This window comes from Gracilinanus agilis, chromosome 5 (assembly GCF_016433145.1).
Source record: "Gracilinanus agilis isolate LMUSP501 chromosome 5, AgileGrace, whole genome shotgun sequence".
Lineage (NCBI taxonomy): Eukaryota > Metazoa > Chordata > Mammalia > Didelphimorphia > Didelphidae > Gracilinanus > Gracilinanus agilis.
This window is the reverse complement of record NC_058134.1, coordinates 59,615,666-59,640,772: the sequence shown is the minus strand read 5'-3', so window position 1 is coordinate 59,640,772 and position 25,107 is coordinate 59,615,666. Positions and strand designations below refer to the sequence as shown.

The 25,107-nt window shown below is 36.5% G+C and overlaps 1 protein-coding gene across 1 annotated transcript in view; it reads right to left on the bottom strand.

Annotated features, from left to right (window-relative positions):
* The window catches only part of MALRD1 (MAM and LDL receptor class A domain containing 1), an 892,965-nt gene that overhangs the window by 773,277 nt on the left and 94,581 nt on the right, over positions 1 to 25,107 (bottom strand). Inside the window, 4 exon segments of the mRNA XM_044678926.1 lie at positions 2,611 to 2,670; positions 2,673 to 2,824; positions 15,581 to 15,788; positions 18,561 to 18,653. Of these exon segments, the coding sequence (XP_044534861.1) occupies positions 2,611 to 2,670; positions 2,673 to 2,824; positions 15,581 to 15,788; positions 18,561 to 18,653 (513 nt within the window).

Here is a 25,107-nt window from a genome sequence, read left to right as displayed (position 1 = left end):
CTGGTGTTTCTTGGGCCCCTTAAATGTCAGTTTCTTACTTTTTCATATTCTCTTCCTCTCTCTGTCTCTGTCTGTCCCTGTTTCTCTATAAATATTTATAAATATATACAAATAACTTGTTATATTTAATATATATAAATAACTATATACATACACACACACACATATATATATGTATATATATATACATATATATATATATAAAACTAGGTACATATCTACAGATACAGATGTGTAGATATGTACCTAGTTATTTACTTCTTATCTCTCCACATCAGAATGTGTCTTATGTGTGTTTCTTTCAGGGCAGGAACTCTTTTTGCTTTCCTTTGTATCCCCAAGACTGAGCACAGTGCTAAACACAGAGTAAATTTTTAAAAAATGTTTGCTGATTAACTGGATGGTTCAAATTTGAACTTAGAATGATCTCCAATCTCCATGTTTTTTCCCAAGGAGTTTGACACTCCTAGAATTGAGTCCTTCCTCAAGCCAACCAATGGAAATCCTCAAGGTTTAAGAAAGCTCCCAACTCCTACAGGAAGCCTTTCTTGACCTCCTAGCTGTCAGTGTTCTCTTGATTACCTTTTCCTCATTAAATTCTATGAATATATGAAACCAGGCTCAAAGGGCCACAAAATTATGAACACCCTTTGACCCAGCAATACCACTACTAGGTCTGTATTCCAAAGAGATCAGAGATAAAAGGAAAGGTCCTCCAGTACCAAAATAGTTTAGCAGCTCTTTTTGTGGTGGCAAAGATTTGGAAACTGAGTCATTGTCCAACACTTGGAGAGTTAATGAACAAGTCGTGGTTTGTGGTTATAATGAAATACTATTGTGTCATAAGGAACAATCAAAAGGATTAGTTCAAAAAATGGAGAACAACTTATATGAACTGAATCAAAATGATGTGAGCAGATCCAGGAGTACAATGTAGATCGTAATAGAAATATTATCTGATGATCAATTTGTCACGGACTAGCCATTATTAGCAAAGCACATGTTCAAGGGATTGATTATGAAAATGCTCCATACAGCCAGACAAGGATCTTTTGGATTCTGAGCACAGATCAAATCATGCCAACTTCCAATGTTTTCTTCATGAGATATCTATAGTATGTGTTATATATCTCCTCTCATGCCATGAGAAATGTGGAAATATATATGACATGAAAGTATGGATATAACTTATATCAGACTATTCATCATTCTGGTGAGGGGTGGGAAGGCAGGGGAAAATCTGAATTTTAAAATATCAAAACAATTGTCAAAAAGTGTTTCTATATTTATCAGGAAAAATAGAAAGAAACTACAAAAAATGGATTCCTCCACTTAAATGGGAGTTCCTTAAGGTAGGAACTATTTTAATTATGATTTTTTTTTTGTCCCTCACACCTAGTCCCCTGATTGGCAGTACTGGAAAAATTGCTCATGAAAGAATAGATGAATGCAATTTTGTATATGTTGTTTTCCCTGCAGAGGATATAGAATTATTGGTTCATCATATCACAATACCAGTTTTCGTATATGAGAAACATTCCTTCAAGTAGACAATGTTGAGTCTCTATAAAATGTTCTTCTGACATAAATAATTAACTATTAGTAACTTTAACCTTAACGCCATCTCTACCTCTTAACACAGCTATCACAAACATAAAATCTCAGGGCCAAGATAAAGCTTATGGGCACCAAAACAAAGACAAAGAACTTACTCTGTCATTACATAATTAACAGAGTTTAATGAATTAGTCTAACAGACTGAAGTGACCTTCAGTTTTTTTTTCTTAGTCTACAGTGACCGCCATTAATGTTAAGGTCAAAATTGCTATTTCTTGGCATTCTTCTTTACAAATTACCAAAGAGAAATAAATCAAAATGGTGTTAACTAGGTACAAGTACTTTTGGAGGTCAGTGAAACACAAGCTTAAAAATATTTACAATTTAGTGTCATTATTTTTTTAAAGTGAACAAGATATTGGGATGTTTAAGTGATTATTTCATTTATTTGGCATTGGATAAGCTCTTATTATGATGCTAAGTAGAACATTTCAGAGGACTGTGGAAAAATTATAGATTTAGTTAAAATAGGCAGATTAAAAAGAGTTAAGTTGTTCAAGAAGGAGAAAAGATGAAAAGTGGCTTAATTACATCCCAGAACTTGAGGAGTTGTTACACAGATGGTGCTAAAATATTGTTCTCTATTTTCTTTATTTTTATAGGGTTGGAGTAGCTCTGCAAAGCAACTTCAACAAAATCTCATGATCTGAATCCACTAAAAGAATTTCAATACCAGCTTCATCTGTATGAACTTTTATTTAAGTTTTAGAAGTACAAAAAAAAGTACAAAAAAAGTTATAATTAAAAAATAACAAATTACATTTCTTCCTAATTGAATTCTACATATTGAGGAAAATTATGTCTGAGATGTGAGTTTACATATGTTTGTTGGTTCTTGTAGAAATTGATTAAGGAGGTCTGAAGAATCCAAGTTTAACTTAAATATTTCTACTAGTTAAATACTTGAAAATATTTAAGATTGGTGATTTTCATGAATGTGGGGAGCCATAATTTAAATAAAGGTCCACTTTTCCATTATGACTCTGCATGTACATGATGAAAAGTACTCAATTCAGCAACAACTTTCAGTTCAGCATTAAGAAAAATGTAAAAATCCTACCATATTTACTGTTTGTTGTATGATCTGCAGGAGGAAGCTCAAATCCTCTGGGAGAGAGTCCCTTCGATATTTTCCAGTGCGACTCCTTGGTCCATAATGGTTTCCAGTCACAAAAACCAGACTCAAAGTTACACAGAGTATAATTTGCTAGAGTCCAGGTTAAAAAAAAAGACAAAACATGGAGGAACATTAAGTTAATTGTTAAATAAAATCTTTAAGTGTGCAAGACAGTCAGGTCATTTACAGATAGAATCATACCAATTTGAAAAAAGCAGTTTCTTTTTATTTGGATCACAATTAGTCTTCCCTACATCCATCAAAGCTTACCATGTAAACACTTCTTAATTCTTCCATTCACTAGTCTGGCACACAGGATTCTACCTGCTAGGGTTTTTTTTTAATACAATAACACTAGGTGAAATTTTACTGCTTTTCTGGGAGTAACCAATTTGCCTGCCAACCATAAACCTGTTGAGTGTTGTGGGGAGAAAAAAAATTGGAACAAGAGACAAATTTAATTCCAAGTAGGTCCCTTCCTGATTCCTTCTCTTTATTTTCTCGTTTAACAGCTTTGTATGTTGTTGTTTTTTTTTAAATTTGTGCCATTGGAATTGTGGGTGAATTAAACCTTCTACTTTTTTATTATGCCCCCCCAAAATTTTTCTTTCCAGCATGTAAATTAATATATTAGTAAAGGCTTCTCTTTCTATCACCAAAAGAAAATAGATTCTAGAGGATATTTATAATTCATGTTCCTCTCTATGTTCTCACCTAACCAAAGGACCACCATAACTGAGCTACTGAACAGCCAGGTTCTGGAGGGCATAAGGAAGACAAAGAAGACAAAGTCTGGAAAAGGCCAGGAAAAAGAGGGCACATGATTTTGTTGTTGATCAGTCATTTTGGTCACATCCAAATCTTTGAGATCCCATTTGGCATTTTTAGTAAAGATACCATTTCCTTCTCCAGATCATTTTACAGATGAAGAACTGAGACAAACAGAATTAAGTGACCTATCCAGGGTGACATAGCTAGGAAGTGCTTAGGCCAGATTTGAACTCGGAGACAAATCTTCTTGCCTCTGTGCCCAAGTTTTTGTGCACTGAACCACCTAGGTGCCCTAGAGTACATGATTAGCTCATAAGTCAAAGTAAACATGATGGCCAATCTTCAAAAGATAGAGGCCAGCTAGGTAGCTCAAAGGCTAGAGAGCCAGGGATAGAGTCAAGAAAATCTGGGTTCAAATCTGTCCTATGAGACTTCCAAGCTGCGTGACCCAGGGCAAGTCATTAAATCCCAATTGCTCAGGCTTTATCACTCTTCAGCCTTAGAACCAATATTTAGTGTCAATTCCAATGTAGAAGTTAAGGGTTTAAAAATAAAATGGTAATAAGAGATAGATTAGTGATTTTTTTGACAGGTAGTGTTGAAATACCTTTATTTTTTTTTTTGCATCCTTGGTTCCCTGCTCAAAGCTACTGTTCAAAATAAGCCTTTTCTACAAAACAAAAGAAAAACAAAATCTCTCCAAAATTAGACATTTATGTATTTCATGGCTGTACTGCTAAAAGTTAAATAAAGCTTTCACCATAAAGCTTCTTCAGTTTACAAAAAAACCCAAACACTAAGCTTTTAAATCCCATATTTCTTTTCACTCTAAATTGCAGCCATTCTATCATGTCTATCACATGTTGGGAATATACATTACCAGAATCCATTTTCTCTATTCACTTTTCATTAACTCCTTTTATTTCTTTTATTTCTTTTTTTTTAAACCCTTAACTTCTGTGTTTTGGTGCCTAAGTGGAAGAGTGCTAAGGGTAAGCGATGGGGGTCAAGTGACTTGCCCAGGGTCACACAGCTGGGAAGTGTCTGAAGCCAGATTTGAACCTAGAACCTCCCATCTCTAGGCCTGACTCTCAATCCACTGAGCTACTCAGCTGCCCCCTACTTTTATTCTTACAATGGAAAGTTGACTGTAAGGAAATGACTGAGACACAAAATATTAAAAAGTCACTAAAATTGCAGAGGAAAGGAAGGAAGGGAGAAAAGAATGGAGAAAAGAAGAAGATGAGAGACAAAGAGGGAGGTTTGGGAGAAGAAAGGCATTCGATGCTTTTCTCTATCTCAGCTGTCTAGACTCTGTTCTCTCTCATTGATACATTTATCAGCTTGTTTAAAGCAAGATCCATTGCCAATTTTGTGACCTTGAAAAAACTGCTTTAAGACTTCTGTCTTGTATAATGTGCTCATCTGTAAAAAATAAATGACATTATCAACCTTTTTTCAATGATTGTTGTGAGGATGAGTTAAGAAAGTATGCCATGTGATTGATGACACAGGAAGAAACCAGGGGAAATGTGCGTCGGCTACTGGGGGGGGGGTTTGGGGGGAGAGAGTGCAAGAACATGAATCATGTAACCTTGGAAAATTTTTTTCTAAAAAATTAAAAAAATTAAAAAAAAAAAGAAAATATGCTCTCTTTCTCTCAGCATTCACTGTTGTTCCATGCTGGGGTGCTATTAATGGGGGTACCCAAAGTCACAACTAGATCCCAGTGAGTGATACCATGCAAAGAAGGAGTCTGAAGTCCAGGAAGACCCCATTACCACGGAAATGAATTTTCCGTCAAAAACAATATCCCATTCTTCATTTATGCACCAACACTGTACACTAGATCTTGGTCATTAAAGACTTTTTACATTTCTCTGTATAGGAATGGCCAGGCTTTGGGTCTGATAGCTCATTAGTTACATGTCAACTGTTAACACATTAAAGAGGAAGATGCAAAGGATAATCCTGCTAAAGCTATCTGTATGCTAATTAAATACTCAGACCTCTAGGTGCTGCAGTACTTACTTGGGCAGTCATCTGATAAGACAAGATGAAAATGCCCAAATGCTATGTTTTGATTCTATTAACTTATGCATAAGTATATCTTCTTCCTCTAAACAAATTTACAAAGCAACAAAATGAGTAGCAGCTCGATTGCCCTGTATTCGTCAGAAGGGAGGAGACCCAGCCCTGGTATGTCCATGCTATATAGATCAATAGCGTTGTTCAATACGGATCTCCTACTTCCCAGGCTCTTTCTTTTCTCCACACTGGATATGTGGACAAAATGCACACACCCCAAAATGTTTACGTTACAAAGGAGAAGCCCCCTAGTCTGCACAAAGAGCAGCAAGATAGGGCCTTGGAGATGGTCAGCTAGCAAGCATTAGTCATGGCTCACCTAGACAGCTGCCCAAGTCTTTGTAATTAGCCCTCTGGAAGACACTCTTAGCACTTCTTCCCTCTAAGAAGTCCTTATTCTCGGCCAATAATGCAGCCAGAGAAAAGTTCTATTCTAATTCTGTAGTCATTTAGGAATTAGAAAAATGTAGAACTTCAGGTGGATCTTTTGTCAGAGCAGAATGCTTTGAAGATCTAATTTCTCTCTGAAATCAGGACTAGACCTTTGATTAGGGACATTTTTTTTTCCTGATTGCTAATCTACTTGTATACTTACCCTTCTGGAAAATTAAAAAAAAATACTTTTCCCCATGGGAGCCAATCTACATCCAGGAAAATCTAGCCCTCCTACCTGTTGCTAGTACCCACCCAGCACTTCCTCATCTCTCAGAAGTAAATCATGGATGGCCAGTGGTAGGAAGAAATAGGGCTCAAATGGATATGTACCAAAGTACTGAAAATCCCCATTCTTGATGGTGCCTGTAGAGAGATCACTACAATTGATGACAGAGCTCCTGAATCCAAATCATGACTGCCACCTCTTAGTTGTGGGACCTTGGGAAAATCACTTAATAACTCTGAAATTCAGTTTGCTCGTGGGTAAAATGAGGCAATTGGACTAGATGACCTCTAAAGGACTAGAGCTATGATCCCCATCATCTTATAAAGAGACCATCCATTGGTATGTATGCATATACAACTACCTATATTCTATATATACTCATGCAGAAATAGGAACAAGAACCAAAAACCCTGTTTTATTACAAATGAAACATGGATTAAGGATTTTCAAAAGTCTCTCACTATTAACATTTTATAACATCACATATATCAATCATTTTACTTTTCAAAGAAAAGAAAACATTGCTGTTCTTTCAAATGTAAAAGTTAATGTTTGAAATCCATCAGCATCCAATGATCTGAAAATAAGGTAGCACAGTGCAATTAATTGTCTGTCCAACAGTCGACTTTCCCCATGACAGTTTGTGCATTCTTAAGTTTTAGGTTTGAGTTGAGTATAAATATTCCAGAAAATGACTGGGCCATAAATTATAAGTTAAGCTCAATCAGCCGAGTTAAGTGTCTTCCCTTAATTCCCAGCCCCTACCTATCTCAGGAAGTTAAGGTATAGTGATCAAAGTTGGATCAAGTTTGAAGAAAATGTTGAGAGTTAAATCGATTCTGGCAACTTAAGTCATTCAACCCCCTAGAATAGTTTTGGGTGCTAAAACATTAATAAAAGCTGGAGAATGTTCTATTCCTGTCCAAATAGCCTACTGCCTTCATTATCAAGTCCCTTTGAATATTTTTGAGTGTTTATAATTATGTGAAACACTCCCCTAACCATAATCAGAGTACAGGACATAACACCACTGATAATTTGAGAAAATGTGTACTGCAGGTTCATCAGTATGATGAGCAATGTTCATGGATTACAATAATCCTTTATCCTGTCTATTTAACCAATTTTGTATGTGTAGAGCAAAAGGAGCCTCATTTTTACAGATGAGGTAAATACTCTCCAATCTAATATGTTCAAATATTTATGAAGCTTCCAGTTCAGCAGTGAAGAATTTTGGTATGGCATAATAAAAAGAGACAGGAATAAATAGGTAATGGCTAATTAGCACAGAAATGGATTGCTAATATTTTTGGCTAATATTTGTTGAGTACCTATCATGTGCTCAATATTATGCAAACCAAAACATAGAAATTTCCTTTGTCCTTCAAAAGCCTATGTTTTAAAATGAAAAGTTTGATACTGTGCAGGGAAAATTTTCATGACAACACACTCAAAGAGAATGTGTAACAAACATAATGGTAGTTTACATTTCTGTAGCTCTTAATGGATTACATTAGAGAGGTGTGAAACATGCAGACCATGGCACTCCTAAGTGTGGTCCATGCCAGATTAAAATTGATCAGCAAGTATTTAATGAAATAAATGAAAATACAATAAAAATAAATAATATTATGTTTCAAAACTAAGTCAAGGGGCAACTGGGTAGCTCAGTGGATTGAGAGCCAAGCCTAGAGATGGGAGGTCCTAGGTTCAAATCCGGCCTCAGACACTTCCCAGCTGTGTGACCCTAAGCAAGTCACTTGACCCCCCATTGCCTATCTTACCACTCTTCCACCTATAAGTCAATACACAGAAGTTAAGGGCTTAAAATTAAAAAAAAAAAACTAAGTCAATGTGTGAAAGAGATCTTTCCTACATAGTTTGTGGTCTCCGTTTCTATTTGAGTTTGACACCACTGGTTTAAAAAAGCTCTTGTATCACATTAATCCTGTGAGTTAAAATAAATATTTAAAGGAAATTGAGGTAGAAAAGAGTTAAATGACATGACCAGTGTCTTATAATTAGAAAGCATCAGATACAGCGTTCTTCTGCCCCCAAAGTATTGTTCCTTCTATTCTACTGAAGCTCACATTCAATTATTTACAAATAGCCAAATACAAATTACTGAAGATACTATTTCTTATAGCAGAGCCCTGAGAATCAAAAGACTTGAACTCTAATTCCAGGTCTATCAGTAACTAGCTGTGTGATGTTAGCCAAGTCCCTTTGCCCACGCATGGCCCTCAATTTCCATTTCTCTAATAAGATACGGTTTAATTGAATATTTTAGTAGTCTCTTTTAGTTTTAAAATTCCATGAAATCCATACTTTCTATATGTCAGTGAACTAGAAGGACCTTGGTGGGGTAGGGGGGAGAATTAAAAGGTTGAGGATTCAATTCAGAGCTTTAAAATTTTTGGCGTGCAGGATGAACATTTTAATAATCTTTTATAGTTTAACTGATACTAACAAAAGGAAAAAAACTTCAAATGGTAAAAATCAAGACCAGATTATAATCCAATAAAGTAAAAAACTGAATTTCCTATAGCTTGTACCATATCCATTATCCTATAATCCAATGCTTATACGTGTATGGAGGAATTCAATATATATTTATCTATGTTGAATAGATGCCACAAATTATATAAAGAAATGAAGTTCAATAGTAAAACCAAAGAGAGGCAGAATGGAGGTTTCTTAATATTTGCTTAACAGTATATGAATATAAGGTGTTTTTTAAATCTTTTTTCTTCACTCTTTCTTTTTCTTGTGACAGGAGGAGATTTTTAAAAGGTATGAAATTGTCCAGTCTTTGGTATCTCCTCCTCCACAAACTTTGTAAGTTGATTAAATGATTTCATAATGTTGTGAATAACATACGCTGTAATTGAAAATCCTTAATAAGGATACAAGTAGCCATTAAAAAGGTAATATTCCATAATAGATCCCATCTCCATTATCACATGAATGATTAAAAGATAAAGAAATACAAGATTCCATTGTGCTATTTGTTTGTTGACTGTCAAAAAGAGTTAGATTCCTGAAAATAAAATGTCACTTTAAAAGGTTTTCTTACAAGGTCTTACTCATCCATATATCCAAATTATGCAAAGTTATTAAAATTTCTTAAAAATAAATTTTGTTTAATCCTAGCAGGTCAGGCATAAAAATGGAGATTTATGCTCAGTGCATGTATTTGCTGCTGTCATAGCAGGGAAAATAGTAGAGAGTCCAACTTGTAGAGGCATTCTTTATAGATAGTGGGGTCTTTCAGATGCTATTGTGGCAAAAGCAATTTCTTAGGGTGCATCAAACTCTGGAAATATTTCAGATTCCCCACAATGAGAGTTATCAACTCAAAAATCTAGCCAACTATTCACACAAAAGGGAATGAAAAGTGTACAGTGTGTGTAAGCAGGCATCAATTTAGAACAAAGAAGAGTATGAGCAAAGCTTCTGTCCAAGTCAAGTATAATCAAAAAAGAAGATGGACTGCCCGTGTGGCAAAAGTCAGCAAAGATCACTGATGAGGTCCTTTATCCTGGTGTCCTCTTGAAGTCAAAATAAAATGAAGAAGCATTTCAAGTTGTTGAGTGATTCTTCAAGGTAAATCATTGGGAATACATTATCAAGATCCTCCTAAGATAGAGGTAAGGAGGGCTGGTTGCCCATCTGAATCCCTTAAATGAATATCTACAGTGATGAAATCAGATTATATTTAAGCATTTGGATTCTCTTTCAAATCTATTATACAGCAATCCCTTCTATTCATTATTGCTGAGAAACATCGAACTCTATCTTAATGGATTTTTTAGATAAATGGTTCTTATAAATATCTTTTTAAACTTTGAAAAAATTGAAATTATATTCCTGATGAATGAATAAAAAGCATTTACTAAGTGCTTGCTATATGCAAAGCCTACTGTTTAAGCCTCAGGATACAAGTATAGTAAGATAGTCTCTGCTCTCAAGGAAATCACATTCTAACAGGAAGACACCATATAGAGACAATTTTAATTCCAAGTTGGGTGGGAAAGCCTTGTGGTTCTTAGGGTGCAGTTACAGAGTAGATGGTCATGTCTCTAATATCATTTATGATCAAAATCATGTACGTTTCTGATTCGGATAGGCCAAAGGATTTTTCTGGCAAGAATTTTCCTCTCTGGGTTTTCAGTTAGTATGACTAACACTTGCAGAAGCAATTGTTTGGTGACTAAAGACACAACTTTATGAATTGTTATTCCCAAGGATTTGCAGTTAAGAGTCCTGAGATATTTCCAATAGAGTCTGAAAAGATTGGGTGCTCCAGGTGGTGACGGGTTGTTTGATTTATCCCGTCTCTCCCTTGCTGCTTTGGCAAGGCGGACTAGCCTTTCCCCTGTGGATAGCAATTGCTTGGTGGTTGGGGGAAGGTTGGCCTCTTCTCCACATGAATTTCTTCCTTAGATTTTCACTATGATGACTAGACTGGAAAGGGTACTGGTAGTCTAGAAGAGTAGTTGGGAGTTGCAGAGTTGGGGCACTGTCATTCCCAGGGCAACACAGTCTCCATCCAGATCTGTGTCTTCTTAAAAAGAAAGAAAACTACTGAACAAAATTCACTTTTTGATGGCACGGGCATTTTCTACTGCTGTCCTCAGGAATCAAATTAATGTATCAGGTTGCTTACTCCACACTAAATATTCTCAGGTTGTTTTACTTTTGTTATTCTTGTGTTTATTATTTTTCTGTCTTCTTTTTCTCTGTCAAGCTACGTGTTATTGGAAATCAGTGAATTAACTCTTAAGAATTCTGAAAAACTGCCCTTCAAATCTGCTGCTTTCAAAATACTGCTAACTAGATAATGAAATAACCAAGCTTAGTAGAGTTGTGTTTGAAATAATGGCAAAAAAGTTCTCCTCGGAGTCCCTTTGGGGCTTTCCTAGCAGTAGAGCATATGCTTTGTTATCTCTATCTGAGTTTCTTTGAGGCTTTTTTTGTCGGGGCTGGGGGAAGTGGCAACTCAAGCTAATAAAATAAATTATGGATAATAGTGGTTATAGGTTACATACTCTCTGAAAAAGTAAGCTTTTAAAATATTTTTACTCATTAAGAACACTGAAAAATATACCATTTTTAAAGTTATTATTTTAACACTATTAAATATATTATTTCATTTTCTTTGTGCCTCTAGCACATAGCTCATGGCCTAGTGATTGCCAGGTTGATTAATATTTTGTGTTAAAATGTGAGAACATTTTTTGAATCATTCACATGAAAAGGCATTTCTCTGAAGAAAGAGGAAAGAACCTGTGCTGTCTCTTCCATAGATTTACCTCCCTAGTAAAACACAAGGTTTTTAGAGATTGACAACTTTTTTTTTAACCTTTACCTTCTCTCTTAGAATTGATACTAAAAGTAACCAAATTAGAAAAATGATAAAGGCCACACAATGGGCATTAAGTGACTCAACCAAGGTCACACAGCTAGGAATTGAACCTAGAATTTGAATCCAGGAATCCCTGTCTTGAGGACTGGAGCCAAATAGCTGTCTCTGGTAGTAACTTTTTAATCACTGTCTTTATATGACAAGAGCCTAGTATGGTTCCTTGAATAGAATAGGTATACTCCTGTATGTGTTTGTGTGCACTTTTATGAGGGGGTGTATCTATACAATATACAAAAATATATCTACATATATGGTCACACACACACACATATATATATATAAATGTATATATACATGTACTTATTTATAGCTTTATTTATTTATAGGTTTATATATATAAAATATCTGTTTTCTGTTGACTTTGTTTAATCAGAAGAGCTATAGCTGATTATGATCTTATGAATTAACATTGCATATTTTTAGTGCTAGATAGACCACACAAAAGAGATGTAGCAACCGAGAGATTTCATTTGTAAGCACTCAAGAAAGGGGTTCAGTATGTTTTTAATCACATTATCTGCGAATTATTTTTGAGAAATGTCTGTGACTTGTAAATTTGAAAACTTGCAAGCTATATTTGAGATGTTTTAAAGTGGTATTCCTAGTTTATATTTTAACATTTTCTTTCTTCTATGCTATGTGAAGGATAACATGCTCCCAGTGGAATAACAGCTATATAATTATTAGCATGAAATAGTCAATGTTGAGATAAAATATATAAAGAATTGATGACACATTCATAAAAATCGTGATATTTTTATGTTACATCTACTATAGAAATTTGGTGGCAATTAAGAGAAAAGATTATTTTCCTTTTGGTCAAAGAAAATCACATTGTATAGAAAATTTAAATCCTAGAAAAGAACACTATCTGTTATCTGTTACAGATGGCTGCTTCTGTTTTCAACTGTACTGGAGAAATGCCAGCAGAGAATCAGGAGATATTGTATTGGAGATATGCCAGGAGGGTATCAGGAGGAACCTTATTGAAAGAAAGGCCTGGGATCATGTCCAAAATTAGAATGTAAGACATGTACCAATATACTAGGAAGGAATTTTGATCAGGAAAAAAACGAGCATTTGGAAACTTTTTAATTACAGGAACACAAACATGAATCAAAATGCTTAATTGAAAAAGGAAGTGATGCTAATGTCTTTGATGCCCGGTATTAAGGATGGAGACTGTCAGAAAGATGAATTTCCCTTAAGAGAACTCCCCTAAGAGAAGTGAGCCCCAGACACTGAATCCTATCTGTTCACAAATAAGGAATTTCACCCCATACTTTAAAAGATCTAATTCTGACAAGGGAGGCCAAGAATTTGCTCTGACCTTTCACTCTATGTCCCATAAAATCCCCAAATAACTCCAGCTATACTAACTTCTGGTTTAGGCTTTTTTTTTGGCATGAAGGGGTTGAAAACAAACAAGCTCAGTCATTAGAAGAACTAAAATTTACTTACAGCTTCCCAACAGGCTGACCATCTGTGGGGTCCTCTCTCTCGTCTCCTCTTTTGTCCCCACCACCCTCTCTCTTGTGCTTAGCCTTATCCCTTCTTTCCTATCACTAAAAACATCTGTACACAGGAATTTTCATTTAAAAGTTGGCATTTACCTTGTTGCAATATATTTATCTCTTGTTCAACAAGATATCTCACTAAGTTAAAAACCACCTCAGCAAAATAAATGTCAACTTTTTCATGAAAACTACTGTGCCTGACAGAGGCAAGAGATTCATTTAAGCTGAATCGTTGGGTTGTAAGAAGCCAAAAGCATTTTAGTGATTTGATAGAAGCTCCTAGATTACATCATATACCCCACCATGGATGTCTTAAATTAACATACATTTTCTTGAAGTAAGAAAAAAGATATCATTATGCAAAATGCTATTCTTGGAGTCTGTAAAACTCACCTTCAAATTCTACTCTGGCCCTGACTAATCAAATGTGGCTACACAAATAGTGTAAACTCTCTGAGACTTTAAATTCAGAATGCATTGTCATCTTCCTCCAAGGCAGTGATTCACAAAGTGGGCGCCACCGCCCCCTGGTGGGTGCTGCAGCAATCCAGGGAGGCAGTGATGGCCACAGGTGCATTTATCTTTCCTATTAATTACTATTAAAATTTAAAAAAATAATTTCCAGGGGGCTAAGTAATATTTTTTCTGGAAAGGGGTCAGTAGGCCAAAACAGTTTGGGAAACACTGCTCCAAGGGAATGAGTTTCCACAATGGGAGTTTAGAAACCATTAAAATTACAGGTGCTTGACATATATAGGCTTTCAAATAATTATGTTTCAATAGAAAGAATGCTACCTGGTTGGCATTACGGCAATTAAGGTTCATAAAAGTTCAGGAATACTGGTTTCTCTGGCCACTGGAAACCAATCCATGGCAGTACCAAGCACACTTGTAAATATGTTAAAGGAATTATTATTTTACCAGCACGGGAAACTCCCAGTGTAGAAATTCCACTGTGTAAAATGTAATATTTCTATAACTTAGGAGTTATTCTAGGGAGTTGCCGATGGAACTTGGGAGTGAGGTGCCTTGACTCAGGTCACACAGTAAGTAAATGTTAGAGATACGATTTGAACTCCTATTTCTTGACTCTCAGCTCAGAACTCCCCCTGAGCCCATGCTACCTCAGTAGGTGCCTGTCGTTGGCGATAGAGAAGAGCTGGCGGTTGGATTTCTGGGGCTATTCTCACTATCTTGAAATAAAGTCGTCCCACCTGCTAACTTCCAATTTGCCTGGAAGTAGAATGTACCAGGCTGAGCAGAGATAGAAGCCCCCATTGCATATTTTTGAAGAAAGAGACAGTTTGTCTCCCATCCAGTAACCCCTTTTCCTTCGTATATGAACACACGAAACATATTCATTTTTATTCGAGGAAGAGGTTTCTCATCAATGTGGGAAACTCCTTTCACTGTTGAAAATGAGCAACTCTTCCATACCTTATTCTCTTAAAGAGTTGACTAACGTTGACTAAGGACTTTGTAGTCAGCATCAAAATTATGGCATCACGTAATTTTGAGAGTTGAAAGAGAACTCAGCAACCATCCAACCTGCTCAGACATAACAAATGTTATCCATTCTCTGCTAAAAGACTGCCACAGAATAAGAACTCATCACTATCTCGGACAGTCCATTCCACTTTGGGACAGCTCAAATGGCTGGGAAATTGTTTCAACAACAAACCTAAATATGCTTCTCTGCAGCTTCTACCAAAGCAACTTGGTGGCTCATTGGATGGGCTATTGAGCCTGGAGACAGGAAAACTCATCCACCTGAGTTCTAATCTGGCTTCAGACTCTTACTAGAAAGGCGACCTTGCGACAGTCACTTCACCTTGTTTACCTTTTTTTTCTTCATCTGTAAAATGAGCTGGAGAAGGAAATGGCGAACCACTCCAGTATCTTGGCTAAGGAAAACCCAGATGGGGTTACACAGAGTCAGACCAGGTTGAAATGGCTGAACAACAACAACAAAAGCTTCTACCAAGGGGTTCTGCTTTTGCCCCAGGGGCCAAACTGAAGAAAGTGAATCCCTTCTCCACAGAGCAACTCTTTAAATATTTAATTACAGTTAACACCTCCACCTGGAGCCTTCTCTCCTCCAGGTCTTTCTGACATCAAGGCTGGCCCTCCATTTCTCCATGTTATTCCTGTTAACTGCTGAGCAAGAAGAATGGATGTAATCTTCACTTGGGATGAAGAAGCAAGTGAGCGTGGGAACTAAGGAGACTGGAGAGGCATCCTACAAAGCAAGGATGGCTTTAACAAGAACAAATACTGATTTCCTATAGCCAAAACTATTTTTAATGGATCAAACTATTATCACAATCAGAGCAAATGGCCAACAGATGACTGACAAAAAGTCAAGCCTTGAATTCACTTACAGCAGGCTGAGGGATCTTCATCACTTTGGTCAGAACAATCTTGCTGATAATCACATTCCAAACCAGAGTGAATGCACTGGCCACTGGCACAGGAGAATTCTTCCACCCCACAAGGGCTTGCTTTGTGTGTCTCTTCACAGGCATAGACCTGGAGGCTGTCTAAGCTGATAAATCCTTCCCTGCTTTGTGTAGTCCCTTCAAAAACAAACTAAAGAAATCAAGTTTTAAAACATTTTAATAAACATAAAATGAGTCTTAAAAATGCTTATGGAGAACAAGTGCTAACACAGCCTGTTAGTAATAAAAATGAAACATTGGCCTGTGTACTGATGTTGTATTCATTTTTACATGTGTTTATTTTCTTCATTAAAGATTTTTCAAGTAACAATTGTCCCCTCCTTTATCCTTATGTCCCCAGGGCCACCTAAGCAGCTAAGTGGCATGGCACATTCAGCACTGGGTCTGGACTCCAGAAAATCTGAGTTCAAATCCAATCTCAAACACTTTCTAGCTGTGTGCCCCTGGACAAGCTACTTAATGTATGTTCAACTCAGTTTTCTTCACAGTAAAATGGGGAGAATAACAGCACCCTACCTTACAAGGCTGTTGTAAGAAAGGAATAAGACAATATTTGTAAAGCACTTAGCACAGTGCCTGGCATATAGTAGGTGCTTAATAAATACTTATTGATTGGTTCACAAAATGTGAAAGAAAGCTCAATCTACAAAGAATGAGTTCCTGTTTCTTAACAGGGAGTATAGGTATAGATATAGATATAGATATAGATATAGATTCAAATGATATTAAAAACTACATATATATTATGTACATATATGTAAAATGTATATATATACATACATATATATAAAACTACATACATATATACACACGAGACAGATAGAGAAAGAATAATAGGACCCACCCCTGAGGGTAATTTTGAGGATCAATGTAGTCTTTCTTTTTCTATCTATCCATATACACACAAACACACACATATATGGAGGGAGGAAGGGAAAGAGAGAGAGAGAGAGAAAAGAGAGAGAGAAGAAGAGGGAGAGAGAAAAAGGGAGAGGGAGGGAGATTAAAATATATACATTTATAGAGATTTATATATATAGATATATACCTTTATACTTTACCTAAAATCAAAGGAATGTAAACTCTAAATCACATCTCATACAAGAAAAAAAATAGTTGATAGTCATTTAATGTTTCAAGGTTTGCCAAATGTATTAAATATACTAAATAATTTAGGCCACTGCAAACATCTCTGTGAGGCAGCTACATCTGGCATTCTTCTTCTTCATTTTAGAAATGATGAAACAGGCTTAAAGATATTACTTATTTTTCCTATGGCTACACAGGTAATAAGTGTCAAAGACACTTGGAGTTATTGTGACTCCAAGACCCACAGTATTCTGCATGCTCTAGTCAACTAGAATGCTAATATTTTGGAATAAATCTTTAGAAAAATAAAATTTCACTTAAAATCATGTCCTTTGATAATTATACAGGGTTTCTACTTGAACTTTGGGCAAAAAAAAGAAATCAAGCATGTAATGAAGAAACCTAGATTTTGAAATTTGATGTGATATCACATTTAGATTATAGAAATTATCCTATTTCTTCATTACTGGAATGGTAAGTGTAGTGAGCATGATGAATGTTTGGAAACTAAAAGCATCTTCCAATGTACATAAAAACAACAATATGATTAACAAGTCAAAGTAGATAGCATTAATTAAGCACCTATTACATACCAGGCCTGGTGTCGAGTACTTGACAGTTCCAGCAACCAAACTATTTATGTCTGTTTTTTGCTGTAAGTTAGAATCTGAAACTTCATTCAAATTTTATCCTTCAATGATATACAGTAAATGATATCCCCAAACCAATGTAACACCAGGGCCTTTGGGGGTAAAAACTAGCTGTCAGCAGGAAACAAAAATAAGAATGTGTGGGGGATGCGGAAAGGTGAATGTAACAAGCTAAAAGAAATACTGAACTTTTCTGGGTTTGCTGTAAAAATGATATAGTTCAGGCAAGCTAGCCTATGTATAATGTTGAATGCAAAGAGTAAAATGTCGCCTTCTCTACAAATCTTGTTCTGTTTCTTATTTGGGAATGCAGAGCTCTAAGTCTGGAGGACAAAGCAACAAGCTCGGTGGAGATAATCCAAATGCAAAAATCTTCCCCAGAACTTTATCATTATATCCCTGTATAAATAGACACAACCCATACTTGTTTCTTTTTTAATTCATTCCAGATAGAATAAATGCAAACAAACCCGAAGAGCTTCCCCATTATAGAGGAGCCTTGCTAATAATCTCAATCCCTGTTGAATATAAAATTTTAGTAGCTTCTCTTCAATTTTTTATACTTAGCAGTAATTCATGTCCTAGATTTACATAGCTGGCCATGGACACATCAACATAAAAATGACTACATATATGACACTGTCACATCTAATAAGAAGGCAAAGTCAAAATAACAATTTTTTTCTCTGCCTGTCTCAATGTTCAATGTAACTCTATGTCAGAGTGGTAAATAAAGGCACTGCCTGAAGCTGGGGAAAAGGAGAACTATGGGAATAGAGAGAGAGCAGAGCCATGTTATCAATCCTCTGTCCAAGTAAAGACGTGCACTTTTGTGAGCATAGGAACTCTTTCCGCCAATGCAGATCTAATAAATCTCAGACATCGAGAGGTTAAGATTTGCCCAGGATCACAAATCGGGTGTCAGAGGTAGGATGGGATCCCAGTTTTTCCTGATTTCAAGGCCCTCACTCCATCCATTAAGCCAGTCCAACTTAATAATTGTTCTACTCACATCATATCGGCCTCAGTAGTGAAAGAAGCATCTTGGCTACATTCTTAATTTTGAGACTCATAAGGAAAAAAGAATTTCATGTTGTCAAAACAAAAATGCATAGGAAATTTTTATTAAAAGAGATACATATGGACCATTTCCCCATTCGTACCTTAAATGTAGTTATGGTCTCTGGGACAGACACGTCCATTTTCAACCACTCACCCATGGTTGAAACATCACTTGTCCATAGTATTTCTTTCTCCTGTGGATTGCAAGGAAGTATTTTCATGTATTATCTCTTAAAGCAACTCCCTTTTGTCCCTAAACTCAGTCTTACAATTTATTTTAAAATTTTATTAAGAAGATCATAGACTTAAAACTAAAAGAGATTTTTAATGGCCATCTGATGCACCCCTTCATTTTATAAATTAGGAAACTGAGGCTTCTCAAGGTTAAGTGGCTTGCTCTAAGATCATACAGGTATAAGCTGTAGTGATTCCCAAAGTGGGCACCACCGCCCCCTGGTGGGTGCTGCAGCGATCCAGGGAGGCAGTGATGGCCACAGGTGCATTGGGGGGTGGTGAATAACTGTAAAGGGGCGGTGATAGAATGTGATGGGGAGCACTAAGTAATATTTTTTCTGGAAAGGGGACGGTAGGCCAAAAAAGTTTGGGAACCACTGCGTAGAGGTACTACAGAGAACACAAACATATATATACATATACATATATATATACATAATACATCCGCTGTTACAAATAGGTAGAGAGAAATTATCTATCTAGACAGCTATCCCTTCTAACAAAAAATTAAAAATATATATAATTAGTTCAGTAAAACTAACACTAACTTGAAGCAAACAAAACCACCCAAAGAGTACTTAATGCAGTATTTAGAATTAATCCCATTCTGACATAAGTCATGTACCTGTAGAGAGCTGCCTTTTATTACAATGAAATAAAATGGTACCTTCTTTTTGGCAGGTGACATTTAAAGTTGCCAAACCTCTGACAGTGGCTCCCTCCCCTTAGACAATGCCACAAGAAGAACAATATGGGTTCTTAACCCTTCCCAATTGGAATTTGGAGGAATTTTTTTTTTGTCTTTGATGTAGAACCAATAGTATATTAGTATGCATTAATGGCTAGGCATAAGTGATTATTTTATATGCATAAAATCTTAATGAGGAATATTTCAATTTAAGGCAAATGCAGTAGGTTGAGGTGGCAACCCAGGAAAAAAGTGCAATTCCAAGTGCTGTTTTACTGTTGGTTAGGGTTGAAGGGAGGAGAGGTCCCATGGCATGTAGGATATTGGGAAGGGTGAGGAAGTAGACTCCAAGGGAAGGACAAAACAGAAAGGATCCAGTGGAGTCTACGAGGGGGAGGGGGAAGTCACTGAAGGAAGCCTAGGATAGCCCTTAGAAAAAACACCCACATGGATGTCAGTGACCTAGAACAAAGCCCCATTTGCCTCAGGCTAGTTTGGGCTCTGACCTTATTCTGAGTATGTTATGAGTAAAAATAAAATTTTGTGAACTGGTCCTACTAACCTAAGCAGTATTTATAATATTGTTTCCATAAAAAAATGGTGTTCAGGGTTTCAAATAAACTTCAAAAGAACTTCTGGAACATGACACCAATCTCACCTGGGCATATCATGATATGTGATTTTTAACATCTCCTTTTCCTGTTCTCTGTCAAAGTTCTTTGGGTCTCAAGCAACATGTATTTGAATGGGTGTTGACTTTTCTGGGTGAAAAAAAGTGTTTTATCCTAATCCTAGCACACAACACAGAACCTGCCATAGAGAAAACACTGAATAAATGCTCACTCTTTCATTGCTTCTTGACTATAAGCCAAAGATTATTGACCTATAATGGACCAGATCCAAAATATTCACTGGAACTCCATGTTTTTAAGCATTATAACAAAGATGATCCCACATTTGGGAAAATAATCATATCTTCCTTTTAATCTTCTCTTAGAAAATGTCAGTCACTTTGACTTGCCCATGTATTACACCTCCTGTGAGAAAGATGGACTCTGATGTTCAAAGATGCTTACCTCTTTGTTCTGTCATTTCCCATCATGCATCAGGACTGTGAAAATGAACTGAATGACATCAAAATCACTCAGCCAGAGCCCTGGGTTTCCCTCTTTTTCTACCTTTATTATGAGCCAAGAAACTATACTTGAACATGACATTGAGGTTCAAATCAAATTCTACATGATGTGCATTTTTTCTGGGAACTTTTAAGCGTTTATCTCCAGAGCAACCTTACCCATCCTAATATTTTCCTTTTTTTTATTCATTTCATTCCTCCCAAAGAGTTCCCCCAACTTATCTATTTTCAGATCCCTTGTGTCTGAATCCTCTACCCTGAATTTCAAATTCTAAATATATTAGAATATATCCTACATATATTTTCATGTATACTCAAATTCATTACAGAATGAAAGAAATAAACATTTATTATGCGCCTAAAATGTGCCAGGATCTGACCCAAACAACAAATCTAGGATGTCAGTGCTATTATCACTCCCTTACTGTTGAAAATTTAAGGCAATTAGAGGCTAAAAGAGTTGCTCAGAATCACACAATTGGTGCACTCAGTGTTTTTTTTTTTAAATTGTATTTGAATGCAGTTCTTTCTGATTCCAGTCCTAGAACTCACAGCTTATCTACTATGTCACCTAACAAACAAACAAACAAACAACAAAAAAAGAGTCAAGATTGAAAGAGACTCCTCGGAAGAGAGGAGAGAGTGTCAGATTTGTTGTTGGATCATCTCTGCTTGAATTCCGATTCACCACTTACTAGCAGTGTGACTTTGCTCATTAATCTCTCTGGGTCTCCACTGACTCAGATGGGATCCCCTAATCCCTATGGATGTCTTAAGCATCTCCTCTAGGAGTGCTTTCCTAACCTTCCTGCTGTGGCCACTAACAGATGGGACCTCCAGAAATCATGATCTAAGTTCCCAGGGCAGTCACCACTCAGTTCCAGGAGTACTTGCCTGTTGCTGACTTTCTCTTCATTGATATGTAAGTATCAATTCACCTCGTTGACTATATTTATAAAGCCCTATTCCAGATTATATTTTGTATCCCATCCAGAGGGGCAATCTTGTCACCTACCCTGGCATCACATATTCCCTTTATCAAGCTTTCTACCTCTAACTAGGAACACAGTTAATACATGGATACTAAAATTCTTTCTGAAAAGGCTCTGCTGATTCCCTGGAATATTCTCCCTCATTTCTGCTTCCTAATTTCCCAATTCCCGAGACTTTCCTCTAAAGTCTCACTTTCCACCATAAACCTTTCTTAGTCTTCCTTAATCTTAGTCCCTTCCCTGGGAGGTCATCTCTAGTTTAAATTTCATATATTTTGTTTGTGCATAGAAGTGTCATGTTGTCTCCTTATTAGCTCTCCCTGAGCTTAGGGACTATTTTTATTGGGAGGAATGGGGTTCTCTTTCTTTATATTCCCCCTTCTTAGAACAATATATAGCACATCGTAAGTGTATAATAAATGCATGTTGACTTGACATCAATTCATCATCCTTGTAACTCCTCAGGCCACAACACCCTTTTCTAGACTCCATTTCTCTGTTTGTTCTCTCATCTTATTAGAATGTTCCAGGAATTGAATCATCTTCTCTTTATTGAATCATCTTCTCTTTATATAATCAGGATCCAGCCCAGAACCAACAACCAATATTTTTTTTTGTGTTATTCAGTCATTTTTCAGTCTTGCCCAACTCTTTGTGATGGCATCTGGTGTTTTCTTGACAAAAATATTGGAGTGGTCTGCAATTTCCTTTGCCAGCTCATTTGAAAGATGAAGAAACTGAGGCAAATAGGATTAAGTGACTTGTCTAGGGTCACACACTGGTAAGTGCCTAAAGTTGGATTTGAACTCAGCTCTGACTCCAGGCGTGGCACTTTATCTTCTGCACCATCTAATTGCCCCAGAGTAATGCAAAGTCAGTGCTTACTAAATGTTTTTATGAATTATATATTATGTTATGATTACCACGTGCTTTGCACAGAGTCTGGCAAATAGTAGGCATTTAAGAAATGTTGATTTGAAAAAGTATTATTGTATATCACTCGATCTATAAATGGTCATTTACTATTATTCTTCCTCCTGTTCAAAACCACTTAATGCTAACATCTTGCCTGTTCATTTCAGAGACCATATAAACACACTAAATTAACATTCTGCCCAAGTTACTGCTAAGGAGTAGTAATTAGCAGGCAGTTAGCTGGGTAGCGGATAGATCTCTAGACCTGGTCAGGAAGACCTGAGTTCAAATTTGACTTAGTAGCTGTGAGATCCTGGACCAATCACTTAACGATCTATCTGCCTCAACTTCCTCATCTATAAAATGGGAACAAGAATAGTACCTATTTTCCAGGGTTGCTGAGAAAATAAAAAAAGGAATATTTGTAAAATATTTTATAAGCCTTACATCGTTATATAAATGCTAGTTTGCGAAGCTGTCTGAGGACGACAAGGTCCGAGACCCAGCCTCACATTGCCTGGCTTGGAGCTATTTCTGTTGAGCAGGACTGCGCCACAGTAGACTGGACGTGGGGTTAGGAGAGACATTCGTTTTTCTTTCTATTATTTTCTCCTCCACCTCTGTTATTCGACATCGAAGACATCAGTGGCACCACCATAGATGCTTTTAGTATGACTGTTGTGGCAAGTAGCATTCATCAGTTTCCCCCACTTCCATTTTCTGGGAGTAATTTAGAGCAAATGGTCTCTTTTTACACAATGACTAATGGACTCCCTAAGCTCCATTTGAAGAGAAGTGATCACATTTACATTTTCCCCACAAATTTATCAAAGCACATTCCATACTAAATGGCTATTCATGACCCAAACTTAATGGCATCTCATGAATGAGATCTAGATTTTCCAAACACTCTTTTCTGTCCTGATGACACGAATCATAAAATAAAAATCACCGTAAACCCCCTCCCCCTGCAACAATAACAAAAAAAAGAAATAGACTTCTATTCTCTTTTTGTGCCCTGCTTTCAGGCTTGTGCCTATGTAACCTCAATGGATGGCACAGAAAAATTGAATACCTACCTAAAAAAAAGACCATTTCAACCGATGCTCTACTTTTTATTAGTTTTAAAAATTCCTTTTGCCTTCTTAGAATAAGACTGATAGAACTATTCTAATCTCCAAGGAAAACATTCCCCTAAAAGTATTCTTTTTTTTGCCTTCCTTTTTTCTTTCTTTTTTTCCTTTTTGTTCTCAATCTGACCTCCTCATTTCAACCAAGGACAAGAATGCTAAAACAAGAGCTTCCACTCAATTTGTATGAATCCTATCTAGTACAGGATAATTGTGCTAACTTTGGTGAAGCCCTAATTACAAAATAGTTGATTTTTATCCCCCAGTATAAAAGTAAAGGCAAATTTTATTACTGCAAATTCCAGGCATTTAAATATAGAAAATGGATACATCAAGGGGAAAAAAAGACAGAAAAATCAATCTATAAAAAATGTTGCACACTCGGAAATCTATGTCTCAGAATGGTGTGGGTAGGGACAGGTCACTAGAGCTACAACATCAAGGGAGAAGAGCAAGCCGACCTGAGACTCGGACCTGGCTAAGGTGAATAAGTCGCCTTGGGAGGTGACCCTCCCTAGAGGACTTGAAGCAAAACCTGGATGATTGTGCCTCTGGTATATTGTAGGAAGGATTCTCTTGTTTTTCAAAACTCTTACTTTTAATCTTAAATATTCTATATTTTTTCTAAGGCAGAAAAATGGAGGTTAAGTGATTTGCCCAATGTTACACAGATAGGAAGTATCTGAAGCCATATTTGAATCCAAGGTCCTTCCATCTCTCAGCCTGCCTTTCTTTCTATCCACTAAGCTGCCCTCTATAGGGAAGATTCTTGTTCAGACACTGACTTATTAGGTGGCCCCCAAAGCCTCTCCAATGCTGAAATTCAGTAACATGGGACCAAAAATGTTATGTCACATAGCCAGAGCCAGATTACTTTGTCTAAAATGCCATCAATTCCATTTTGTATTGTCTTCTCCAGCAAACCATCTCCACCCTTTTGAGAACTTTTAAGCACGTGCCCCTAGCCTAGCAAAAAATGGACATGATGAAGGCTCAACGCAGCTTAAAGGTTCCATGAAGAGGAGAGATAGGAAGCAATCCCCGAGGTTCCACCAGTACGCAGAAAGTAAGTCTCCATCCCTTCAGAGATAAAACAGGCATCCTCTCCCATTCCGTTTTAAAGGAAGCTTGGTGTGTCAGACTAGTGAGGACATTTCCAAAAATATTTTTACTCATTCAAAAAAATTTTTTAAATAACTCAGGCTAACTGAAAGGGAACTTTTTGGTAAGAAAAATTCTGATGTGGATTAACAGAACAGAACTCAAAGAATATATTTCAAAGGAACCTTCAAAGGCAGAAATTAATAACCATAGCCCTAGATAATGGTTATTGCTTTCCCAAAGTACATTTTGATTCTTTAACCTAATGATTCTTTAAACCTAAGCTTTGTAGGCTTGATGTTATTTTCAAAGTAACCCAGTGTCAATTAAACTGCTATACGTTAACCTCTGTAGGATCAACAAAGAATAATTCCTTCTTTTTGTTATTCTCCATGGAGGGCCTGGAATAAGATTCTACACAGTAAGTCCTCAGTAAATGTTATTATTGAATTA